The sequence below is a fragment of the Hippichthys cyanospilos genome, chromosome 13 (genome assembly GCF_059441005.1).
Source record: "Hippichthys cyanospilos isolate Australia breed blue-spotted pipefish chromosome 13, RoL_Hcya_1.0, whole genome shotgun sequence".
NCBI lineage: Eukaryota > Metazoa > Chordata > Actinopteri > Syngnathiformes > Syngnathidae > Hippichthys > Hippichthys cyanospilos.
This window is the reverse complement of record NC_142381.1, coordinates 11,325,979-11,338,573: the sequence shown is the minus strand read 5'-3', so window position 1 is coordinate 11,338,573 and position 12,595 is coordinate 11,325,979. Positions and strand designations below refer to the sequence as shown.

General features: G+C 40.6%; 2 protein-coding genes across 7 annotated transcripts in view; one reads left to right on the top strand and one right to left on the bottom strand.

Moving 5' to 3' along the window:
- Positions 1-12,595, top strand: part of macrod1 (mono-ADP ribosylhydrolase 1) — a 129,148-nt gene that overhangs the window by 26,527 nt on the left and 90,026 nt on the right. The window contains exon 4 of one of the 6 annotated variants that reach the window (XM_088431080.1): positions 3,129-4,094. The exons of the other annotated variants lie outside the window; for them this stretch is intronic. Within the exon in view, the coding sequence (XP_088287206.1) occupies positions 3,129-3,334 (206 nt within the window). The 3' untranslated portion in view covers positions 3,335-4,094. Of the gene's footprint in view, positions 1-3,128; positions 4,095-12,595 lie in introns of those variants that run through there. 6 annotated transcript variants of the gene reach the window in all.
- The window catches only part of flrt1b (fibronectin leucine rich transmembrane protein 1b), a 39,227-nt gene continuing 32,211 nt past the window's right edge, over positions 5,580-12,595 (bottom strand). Inside the window, exon 3 of the mRNA XM_088431989.1 lies at positions 5,580-10,708. Within this exon, the coding sequence (XP_088288115.1) occupies positions 8,495-10,693 (2,199 nt within the window). The 5' untranslated portion in view covers positions 10,694-10,708 and the 3' untranslated portion in view covers positions 5,580-8,494. The remainder of the gene's footprint in view (positions 10,709-12,595) is intronic.

Here is a 12,595-nt window from a genome sequence, read left to right as displayed (position 1 = left end):
ATGAGAAGCTAATGCTGGGAAATGCTGTACTGTTAGCTAACATTTGTCTGCGGGGATATCGCCTCTGCTTGCCCTTTGACTTTGCCAGGCCATTTCTGCTGGATAATGCTCCAGCCGATTGTTAGGTTCTGTTGATATTTGTTGTCTGTGGGTTGGTATCTGGGGTTTCTGTTCTTTTCTGTTTTGGGGTTTTGCTGTTTTTTTTTTAAATTGTCTTTTTGAGTTTTCGATTCAAAATCTCCTACTTCTCACATACTAACATGTTGCTCACCAATGCTTATGTTGTGCATTACGTAGAAAATCGTGATGTATCTCCACTGTGCAGCCTGTTTTCTGGCTCTAATAATGCTTTCTGGCATTAATAATGTTTATTCCGGTACCCCTAGTGATGGACTGGGAAACTACACTTGCACTGCCACTTATTCCGGCAGACCCTGTAAAGGTCTAACTCGTATATTTTTTGGAATTTTGAGATATGTGCCTTAAGAGTCGTCCATCACCTTTTGGCTTGAAACATCATCTTCCTCAGGCACATATTCTTGTGAGACTATTGTACTTTATGAGACTCATTTCTGTGCTTGTTTTTTGGTACAACCGCAAAAGGGTGCTATTGAATTCAACAAAACAAAATATGAAGTTGACCATAGAATTGGAATATAACATAGCGATGATCACAAAAGCTGTACAAGTAACTGTACCGTCAGCATTAATATTGACTTATAATATGCGTCATATATTATAATATGCATAGCTGCTGCAAGTCCCTATGAATACTATATATTGTAATAATATGTCCAGAAAGCACTAAGAACAGATTGTACACTGCTAAGTGAGCTGTACCGATTCCTCCCCCTGATCCACATTGACTTTTCTTGATTTTCATTTCTTTCACATTTGTGTGGTTGTAAATGAAAAAGCGAAGTTTAAATGTTAATCACAACTGTAGCATACAGTTGATGAAATTTGATTGTTCGAGGAATCGACATAATTTCTTTTTCCGCATGTAAAATTTCAAACTTAAATACGTCTCTGACTTCAGAGGTCTAGTGACTATTGTTTGTTGATTAAGCCGCATTTCTCTCTCTAAGTGCATTGAAATCTGAATGAAGGCCTTACTAAATGAGGTAAGTCAAAGGACGCCTATCTGAAAACCCCACCTGGATTTCATTTGTCACAGTGGAATGATAAAACCCAACAGATAAGCACTTGAACCAACGAGCATGCATCTTTGAGTTGCGTGCAATATGAGCATAATTTAGCTGAAAGGCCTGGCAGTAGATAATGGACTGCAACAATGAAATATCTCCATAATGATCTGGGGTTATTGTGAGGAAGAGTACAGGCTGCTCCCGCAACACAGAGGAAGAATTGCACTTAACTCATCCTTTTGCATCGTTAAGCACCTACCTATGTGCGCCTACAGTTTGCATATAGAATGTACAAAAGATGCAATATTGATTGTACTCCACCTCACTGTCACCTCTGGAAAGAAGATTAGGGTAATTTAAAACGGTCTTATCAGAGATGCTGAGGTTGTCATGGATACGTGCACCTCACCTGGGTCCTCAACCTTTTTGTGGAGAGACTGTAGTGAGTCTCTGACTGCTAATGCAAGTCTAGGGCCAAATGACAAACGCACAACGATTCTTGATAAGCTCAGGCAATTAGAACCAGGTCTGATGGGATATTAGCCTCTCAACACGTTAAGTAGGATTTTCCATGTATAATTTGAATTTGGATCAGTATCTAATAAAGCTTAAAATGCAAATTGTGATTCGTCACCTTGAAATTTTCTATGTCTGTTGTAAACCAACGACTCCCCGAAAAGGCATCCACGCATAAAAAGAGAAGTCTGTCAGATTTATTCATCTTCACTCAACAGCACATAATGGGCCCAGAATACAGTATGAGTCTGCTGTACGTTTTTGTTTTTTCTTGCAAAGAGTGTTGCAAAAAAAGTAACAAATAAGCAATTGAAAAGGCAAATTATTATTTGGATGCGGACTGAACCTAGATCTTGTAGGATTTCTTCTGTACAGTTTCCATGAAGTCATCATGTGCAAGGTCTCTCTGAACGTCCTGTAAAGAGATACTTCACAAATTTAGCCATTTTCAGCAATGAAAAGGTAATTGTCTCGTTTCTGCCACACCCCCTCCCCTCCAAAACCGCAAAAGTATGTTATTCAATATATGATGAAGAAATGCGTCTAAAAGTACCATAATCTTTTTCGGTGAGGGTTAGACTCCGCTAAGGCTGCCCTTTGTCATTGATTCCGTTCAGTACTTTGAGGGACAGAATTTTTAGGCACAGCCGAAGCATTGAGGGTATCCGGTTTGGGGGTCTCAGCATTTAATCTCTGCTATTTGCAGACGATGTGGGGCTGTAGGCCTCCTCAGGCAATAACCTCCAACTCTCACTGGAGTGTGTAGCAACCGAGTGCTGGGATGAAAATCAGTACCTTCAAATCTGAGACCATGGTCCTCAGTCAGAAAAGAGTGGAGTGCTCTTAGGAAACTTAATTTGGGACTGTGTAGGCATTTTGGCATTAAAAGTTTCAAATAATATGTTTTAGGAACATTTTTTTTTGCATTTGGGGAAAAAAATGACAATAATTCAAATATCTACTCATCAGTAAACTCGATTGTTATATATTAAAAAAAATAAATCAGTACAGGTACAGGTTTACCGTTTTTGATAAAATCTTATGAAAATAAGCCATACAAAGTACAGTATGAAAACTTGAGACCCACACAAGTGAAAATAACCCTCAAGTAGCAAAGACTTAAAGGTTAGCAAGAAGCATTAATACCATGTTTGCCATCAGTAGCGCATCCGTGGTTTATAAACGTCAGCATGCTGAGTGCACACCTGCCATGCGGCACTGCCACAACCATTAACACCCTGACCATGCTGTTAAAAAGACTCCATCCTCTCCAGAGTTTTTAAAGGCCATTCCCCTTATTCCTGCCACATGACCTTCTGCACGGCTGCCATAGAAATCCAAGTGCGGCTTCACGGTCCATTAACCTCAAAGCAAGCAAACAACATCCACTGAAAGGGAGAGTGGCGATACATTGCAAGACCTCGTCTTACTGGAGGTGTAACGTTGCCCATGTCTTTTGCCAAGGTTCCAGCGTCATTAACGATAGCTGTCTCCGCCGTTCTCACATCTTGGCAATCTGTTTTCGCCGTCGCCATCTGGGGAAGCGGTCCAGCAGCATCTGTGCTAAATCCAGCAGAATGCTAAACACCCGTCGACTCACAAAAGGAATCAAGATCGTTACCAGACGGTATTCCTCCCGCCTTCGTGCTCGCCTCCCACACACCATCTGACCCCCTCTATGTCAGAGTGGGTCACTTTTTACTCTGCATTTTGGAATTTGAACTTCTTTTTAGAAATGAAAAATACTGAATTGTATTGCGGGGAACATTAGTCGCGCGTACCCTCTGCTTTTGAGTTATTTGGTTCAGCAATGCCTACCAGATCATCAGGTGTGCCACGTGAAATGATCCAATTTCACTTAATTGGTCTGAAAATGATTCATGCTCGACAATGAATATCTCCATTCATCTGTTACTCTATAGATGAAAGGGATAAATCATGACATCTGCCAGCAGTATTGTTGCTGCTATTTTTTTCCCCCTTTACTTAAAGATAACCGTCATTACTATCTTCCATGTTACACAGTGTTGAATGCCCTGGATATTCTTTTGTATTCTTCTCATGACTAATAGTTAAAACCAACAAGAGTGTGTTTTTATAAAACAGCAATTAGCTGTAAACTTCATTTTACTGTTAGAAAACTTACTATAATTATTAGGGCCTGGAATAAAAAAACATTTGTTTCCTCCCAATGCGTCATATATCATCCTATACACATATATATATTTTTTAATCAGCCTGATACCTTTTTCCCAAGTATAGCAGAGGTAAACAGTGAATATATTGTTTAGAAGAAAAAGAAAAATCTTTTCGGTTGCTAGAATGCATTGTGTGGCTCGATCCTTGTAATTAACAAACTTATAAGGATATTCATCATGGTCATAATTGTTTGTTTTACCAGTAGTTGAATTTGTGTCATGTTTAACACTTTAATGCTTCATGTATGTTGCACTGTCTTTGCATTTATTCATTTTTTGTTTGTTTTTTTTAAACAAACTGTAAGCTAAAGGTTACGTGTCAAGTAGAGACATCCAGTTCAATTCCATGAATTGATCAGCAACATTGCTTGTAAAAATTAAGATTTGCTTTGTTTTGAATGACAGTTTTGCAGCATGAACTTATCAACAAATTTCATGATATTAAATTCTTATGGAATCGATTTATGTGTAACAAATATTGACATACAGTAATTGTCACTTGTATACAACTACTGCAAATAAATTGTTAAAATAATTGGCAGATATTAAGCATTTATACTATTATTTTTGGGGTGTTTCTGAAGCTACATAATTGGCCAATTTAATCAGCTGGTCAATTAATAGATCGGGCCCTAATAATTATAGTGGAAATTTTCATACATGAGGTTTCAGGATTGAGTGAGTCAAAACGTGTTGACGTTTTTTTTTTTAATTACGATCTTGCTCCAGACAAATATTCATGTGAAAGAACTAAAACTAATAATAAAGCAAAAGAACAAAACTAACAAACTAACCTGATTGCAAAATTACTTTATCTCTAAATAATATCGGTTTTTCAAATTGAGTTGCTCAATTTACTGGTTACACTAACATTCACTGTCATTAATGACTACTAAGGTCAACATTTTAATTGGGCAGGCAGTGAAAAAACCTGAAAAACCGTTGAAATTATTCATCTTGGTCTCAATTTGTATGACAAAATCTATTTTTTTGTGCCAAATGGAGTTGCACAAGCGAATGTTTACTCTAACACTGACTGTCTTTAATGGCTATTGATTTCAAAAAAAAATTTTAATCGGGCAGGCATTGAAAAAAGGTTGGAAACATCTTTGAAAGGATGAATATGGTCATTTTTTGTTTGACAAAAGCTTTATATTTAAAAAAGGGTGTGAAAGATTTTTAGAGCCACTTCTTACAGTATGCTTAGAAAGGTTCCATCTTGGAATCGGAGTTGGTGTTAAGTCAATTTTGGTTTTTAATCCCCGTCCTCAGACAACACACGCAGGCACAACATCATGCACTAAGATGCACTCATACATCCCCCGCATCGATCCATTCAACAAGCAAACATTAGCACTCAGTCGAATGCTACCCGGCATCCTCACTAAGGTCCATAAATGCATCTAAACAAATGCACACTTGCAACTTTCTGGTGTGCTTTGATGCACAAACGTGTCAGTATTAAGATGGCTATGTCTGCTTATCGTTTTGCGGTTTTCTTCCAAACTGACTGGCCATATATAACCGCCGATGCATTCATCCAGTGTATGTTAGATTATGAGGTCCTCTTCATCCCAGCACAAATCATACTAATTATCTTGACTTTCAATTTTTTTATGCATTCAAGTGATATAATGTGCCCTTCTGTAATAGTTTTAATGTCACTCCTCCCACACATGTATGTCATACACACAAAGATAACGCTCAGAATCGTCCCTCTCTTTATATTCAGTCTTTATTCATTCGTGTAGAAAAAAAGACAACAGACCAATAACTGGAGTAGAGTTTTTCACCCATTTTTATACATAACAGCGTTCTCATCACATTTGAGGGTGACATTTATTTTTTTTTCTCAAGGAATAAGGATTTCTACAGAGTGAAATGTAGCCTCAGTGCTATTGAACAGAAACCTCAAAACAAGTGCTGACATTAAAAAAAGAACTCAAATTAAACAACACAGTAGCTCTGCCAATATCGCTGTATAACTGTTCCTCCTCCCTTAGAATATACCGACGGGTGCGTTTGGAAAGCAGCTGGTGCCCTCGCTGCTGTCTTGCTGTGAATGTTGAAGTGCACAGTGTGGCGGTCAGCCGGTTGTCCCCCGTTATCAAAACATCCCCTAGCGTGTCTTTGCTGCAGGAAGGCTACTGAAACTGGACGACAAGCCCTGAGTCAACTCCATGTTTACAACTGGTTCATCTCGCACAAGATGCCAACTAAAATATCCCTTGAATGAAAAGAGTCATTGCCAATTTATATTATCTTTAGCGATACAAGTGTTATAATGCCTTTTTACTTAGATTGGACACATGCATCAGAAGGTATGCAATTGTGGAACCTTTTCAAATTTGCTATGATACAAAGCGGTTTGTATGGTTGTAAGATCGCACAGAAATAAACGGATGGGCTACTACTGATACCGAGTATTAATTTTGAGCCGATATTTTGACATTTTTTTTTAAGGTATGCCGTTTTCATGGCGGTTGATGTTACAAGCCACCGATACGTAAAGCTAAATAAAGTACAGGTAAGTCTTCCTCAGCAGCAGTTGGCACTCTACTGCAGTAGTTTAACACATCTGCGAATTATGATCTGCGTCCCTAAAGAAAAATCTTGGTTGACATTTTCTATCACTTCTTGGTATGAAAACAAAATCCCTACAGAAAATATTAGAAAAGAATACAATCAGATTATGCTATCGTAGTCATATATTAAAAAATATCAACTGTTGAAAAAACAAAAGATAATATAAATTATGTTACCTGATTCGCTTGGGTTTAGTTTATTTACGTAATATTGTGATTGCCTTCACAAATATGCAACTTTATTCCTGTACGCTTACTTTTTAATCTTGTAGTAGTGCAACTTCCCCCTCTAACTTTGAGCTTTTATTCCTAAGGCTTTATAACAATTTGTTTGCTGTATTACAATATTTTTTTTCTTTTCAGTGTGGTCCTAACACTACTCTTTACAATTTTGAACAAGTTGACAGTTATGACAGAATAAATGAGAAAATTGGAATTTTGTATACTTGAGTTACAATCACAAACATTCATTACATCCATAAGAGTACATTAAGATCTAAATTTGATTGTGACAGAATAATTGCATTGTAAATTTAAACACGTATACCATACTTTATTTAGGTTTAAAAGACATTTCATTATGTTGTTGATGAGTACCGTCATTTTTTGCGGTGTAGTTTGAACACTGTGTTTTTAACTTTCCGTCAGAAATAAATGAGGTTCGTTCGCTTTGTTCCCGTTTTTTTTTTTTTTTTAAACCAGCCTCAGTCGGATCATTTGGGCTACTAAATTAAGGGTCGAAGATTCATGAGTTGGTTTCTTTCTTTAGTGAGGATGACAGCTTCTGTGTTTCCTATGTGTGGTTCTTCCTCATCATAATTGGAAACAGAATAACCCTTTTCCCCGTGTGGATTATTTAACTATATAAATGTCAAATCCTTAAAAATTATCGCACGCAACGAATAAGAGGTCCACTGTTAACTGAGGCTAAAATTGACTTTGTGGTGTGCAGGGGTGACATTGATGAGCTCTGGTTCTGATGCATGTCGCCTTTCTCCATATTTCTAGCTATGTTTCGACTACAACGACATTGTCGCAGAGCCTTTTTAACCTACCGTCGTCTTCTTATGTGCCCCTTCTGCTCCCACTGCGTTAAACCAACACGATTCTTTCAATCTCATTCCCAAAGCAGCAGCCTTCACTGTTTCTTCTTCATGTTTGCTCTTTCCAACCAAACATCTATCTATCCATCACAATGACTCTCTCTCTCCTCTCTCTCTCCCTCTCTCTCTCTCTCTCTCTCTCTCTCTCTCTCTCTCTCTCTCTCCCCCCCACTCATTAGTCTCCCCATGTGGCGGTTTGTGTCTCATGTCTTTGTCAGAACTGTTATCACTGCTGTCAGCTCCTTTGGCGAGAACAAAGTCGTCCTCTACTCACGGCACCACAAAAGACATGAGAGAAATGAAAGAGCCCCGGCGAAAAACAAAGAGGCAGGAAGGAGGAACAATTAAATTGGGTGAAGTAATCCAGGGGAATAGAGAGGGCTCCTGGAACAAGTATTTTTTGTGTCAACCACGATTTACTGTCATCTGTGGATTATAGCAACCATCAATTTCTCCCTCTGTCATCCCGTCATTAACACAGCAAAGAGCATACAGTTGGTCGGAAGATATGGGAGCTATCTATATACACATTAATTGCCTTTCCTGCGTATTATAAATATATCTCCTTCTACATCAGCTAAGCCTAGTATATCAACCTCAAATAAATTACTGTGTATGAAGAACAGTAGTTTTGAAAGACACAGATAGCCAATAGAGAAAAATGTAACCATATATAAATAGCACTGAAAGAAGGGCCCACCGTAACGCGTATTACAGTAGTAGAGTACAGTATAGCAGGACAATTACTTCTGTCACGCAATAGCAATATCCAATCAACATGGCTGAAAACAGTCTTTTCTACTTAGCAAACATATCAGACTTGAACCAGCTGAGGCACAAAGGGTACTTTGGAAACCAAGGACAAAATGGCCTGCGGCCACAAGGGTCGTCATCATAGAAATGGCGCCAGGCATTCAAGGCTCAGGGAGCGCGGCCCTGTTTCATCACGTGTAGGCATAATCTATGTCGGGGATGCCGCCCTCTCTGTAGCCACGGTTGGTACCGTAAGTGACATGATGGTGGCTGGTTTGGCTAAGGATGGTGCCATTGAGGCTGCCGGCTCTGTGGTTGCTCCTGTATGTCCCGTTTGCTTGGGAAGAGGAAGAGGACGAGGGGAAAATGGTGTGGATGTAGGTGACATCCTCCAGTTTGGGCTGCAGTGGCTGATGAGCCATGGCGGTCATCTGAAACCCTGCAGGGGGGGCTCGGATCTCTAAGATGGAATTGTCTTTCTTGGTGCCCGACTCTACATAGTCGTCATAATTTTTTGCTGCTCGCCCTCTGTTGTACGAATTTGAGTCCCCAGACTTGTAACTTGTTCTTTGTCCATACCAGCAAAAAATACCAAAGATGAGCAGTAGGCTTACTAACGCTGTGGCTCCCCCAATGATCCCTGCCAATGGCAAGGCTGATAGCTCAGAGTCTTGTGTGTCTTTATCTGACCCCTCTCCCCTGGTGTTCACCACAGCCTCTCCAGTCTCTATCTGAGCACAGGCTGGAGTAGAATCTTTATTGTTCGTTTCAACGCTGCCAACGCGAGCTGTCCCAATGCTGGAGCCGAGAAAGGTCTCCTGTCGTAATGGCAGCAGGCAAATGAGGTAATGCGAGCGTGGCGTGAGTTGGGTGAGATGGTACTGTCTTCTCTCCCCGGGAACAAGAGTCTCTGTGATGGAGCCAAGCGCCGCACTGGTGCCTAACCTCAGCCAAGATAGGCGGAATGAGGGTGCCGGCTGTGGGCACAACCAGCTGACCAGAACGCTGTCCGAAGAGAGCGCTTTCACCGTCAGCTCTAGGGCCCCTCCGGATACATGTCCTTCTCCGCCTGCAGGCAGAGGCATAACTAGACCTGGCCGCTTGGCTCGAAGAGTGAAAAGAGAACCTTGTGTGGGGACCAACAAAGAGTTAGTGGTAGTGCTGCCATGGGGAACTGAGCCCACAGCTTGCCCGTCCACTCCAACACTATCATCGCCTCCTCCATTCTTTTCTGATGGATTTCCCCCAGCTCCAGTGGCTGGACCCGCTGGAGGTCCTTCGCACTGTTCCGTTAGATAGGTAAGGTCTTTAAGGGACTGGCCTTTCACTGCCTCAGGTCCCTGGCAGGTCAGACCCCTGACTGTAACAGCAGCCCCCCAGCTATGAAGCCATACATGGAGCCAACGAAGACTGCAGCTGCAGTACCAGGGGTTTCCTCGTAGAAGCAGCAACTCCAGACTATCTGTGTCCTTAAGAAGCCCTCGAGGAAGACTGGTCAGGTTGTTTCCCGATAGATCTAGCTTCTGAAGCCGTCGCATTCCATCAAGAGCACCACGTGGTATATGAGTCATTCCGTTATCCTGCAAATGGAGTCGAATAAGATGAGCTGACGGGAGGTTGACTGGTGGAGACTGCAAGGCATTTCGGACAAGTGATAGTTCTGTCAAATTGGATAGGCGAGAAAAGGTGTCATCCGCAATGCGTGTGTTTGCTAGCAGATTCCCGTCCAAAACCAAGCGCCGTAAAGAGGAGAGCCCTCGGAAAGCATGTGTGGGGATGGTGTTGATTCTGTTGTCGTCCAATCGCAGCTCCTCCAAGGATGAAGGTAAGCCTGCAGGGATGCTAGACAAGTGGTTCCGAGAGAGAAACAGCAGTCTTAGCCGTGGAGTCCCAGAAAAAGCACGCTCTTGGATGCTAACTGTAGATATTGAATTATCATCCAAGTGTAAACGCTCCAGTAGTGGTAACTTGGCCAGAGATGATCGTGGTAACGTTCGTATGTTGTTGTCCTGCAAATGGAGCTCTCGTAACGAAGGTGGAAGGTGTATAGGGAATTCGTCCAGTTGGTTGGCATACAAGTAAATCACTCGTATGGAAGTGCTGCGCTCCAGTGACGGAGGCAGGCCGGCATTACTCAGCCGGTTGCTTTGCAGGTAGAGGATGGCAGCCGTCAAAGGTAGAGGAGGAATAAGACTGAGTCCGCGGTCATTGCAGTAGACAAAACCCTCATCGCAGCGGCAGACCGAGGGACAAACAATTCCTTCTTCTCCCTCACCCGTCTCCAAAGCGATTGCGGCTGCCGCCAGTTCCAGCACCTCAGCCAATAAGGTGAGGCATAGCAGCAGCAGGAAGAGCCAATCGCGAAGCTCCGCAAGACTTTCAGTTGCCATGTTGGTGCTCAGCGCCTGATGGGAAACACAAATGAGAACATGTTTTAAAATTACCGGAATAGCTCAGTGAGGAGTTTATGTCACTGGTGCCGTGGAATGCTGATATTTCCAACATAATCACTTTTAAGGAGACCTAAAAAAAAATCCTAAGTATGTTCAGTTGAATTTGAATTGCATTGAATCTTGAAAGAGAACAAGCCTCTTTAAACACTGACAATTGTTCAATAATTTGCAAATATAGCATGTGCATATGTGGACTGACCAAAAGTATGTATTTTTGAAAAACATTGAAATTCACCAGAAGTGACTTATGAGGTTTCAGCCCAACGGCAAACATAAACTGAATACTGACCCACCGGCCCGCATGCATGCGCCAAATGTTCTATTCTAAAGACAGATTTTTATCAAGTGTAAATTAAACCATTGACCACTCCTGGCTACAACATAGCTTGTCCGCTTTTCTAGCTTGAGTGGCTCAGTTTGGTGTCTGTATTGGAAATGGGTTAATAGGATGCTCCCTTTAAATTATGGGCTGGTCTTTTGGGGTAAAACGGAGGGAAATAATTAAGTAGCACTACAACGGTTCTAAAAGACGCTGGCCCACTGGGCATCTGCCCTGTGTAACAGATGGCTAGTCCAGCCCTGGTTTTCCCTAGGGTTGCAACAATGGATTAATCTATCAGCTATTTTGTCAATTAATTGATAAATAACATTAACAACACAACACATTTTAGTTTCCATGCATTTATTCAAAAACATGTCTATTTTATTGGCATATTGGCATGTTTTAATTATGATTCGGTTATTGGTTTGGTCCATAACAGGTCAAATATCAAATCTTGATTATTGTTCTCCAAAGTGAAAGCAAATGTTTTATTTTGGTTAACCAGTCTGTTTTCATGAAAGACTACAGAAACTGGACAACAATTACTCTTGAGTAGCTGAAATTTCAAGCATCTTAAGAATTTTAAATGAAAAAGAAGGCATCATAATGTTGATGATGGATTTGATAATCATTTAGTTGTTGATTAACTTAGCATTACTATATTTTTGCCAATGTGTAATATGTAGAAACACTAACGATTTAAAGACAACTAAATGATCATAGTGATGTTAACAACTTCTACGAGAGGCCCTTTTACGGTGCCTGAAGGTGACAAGGCAATCTAAAAAGTGTTTGTGTTTTCAACAGAGCATTTTCTTGTATAAAAGGAAGAGTTGTCCCTTGTGCAGGTAAATAATTCTCTTGCACCATCCCATGCTGCAATAAATAGCATTAAAGCTTCAGCTGCTATGGTTATAAAATGATAAAATCTTATTGTGTGGCCGTTATCATCCCCTGATTTATACCAGATTAAAGACCTTTACTATTTTGAACAATGAACAAAAACAGCATACACCTAATAATATGGCCTAATAAAATGACATCGCACAAAGGGTAAGCTGCAAAATAGATTTCCTGTGTATATGCGGACAACCGATAGCTGTATTTTCCATGACCCAAATGCAATTTTTGCAAAGCTAAGGGACCGACAACACATTTGAGAATAGAGCGAACTCCCGCTATCACAGGGATTGCATTCCAGACTGGCAAAAGGTGAAAATCCTTGATATGGAGACCATATAATTTTCTTTTCAAGTACTTTTATCCCTCCCGCACACTTTACACACTTTTAAACTTATTGAAACACCCTGCAACATGTTGAAAATACTTTTTAAATGAACCGTAAGCATATTTAAACTAATGTAAATGACAAGTATACACTGTTTAGAAAATACTGTATAAATTGTCATGTGTTTGTGAGGGTCTGGGTGTGAGCTGTGGCCAACAGCAGTTTCTGCATGAGTGTGTTCACATTTAACGTTTTACTATTCTCTTTATGCTTAGCTGACTGATTCTTG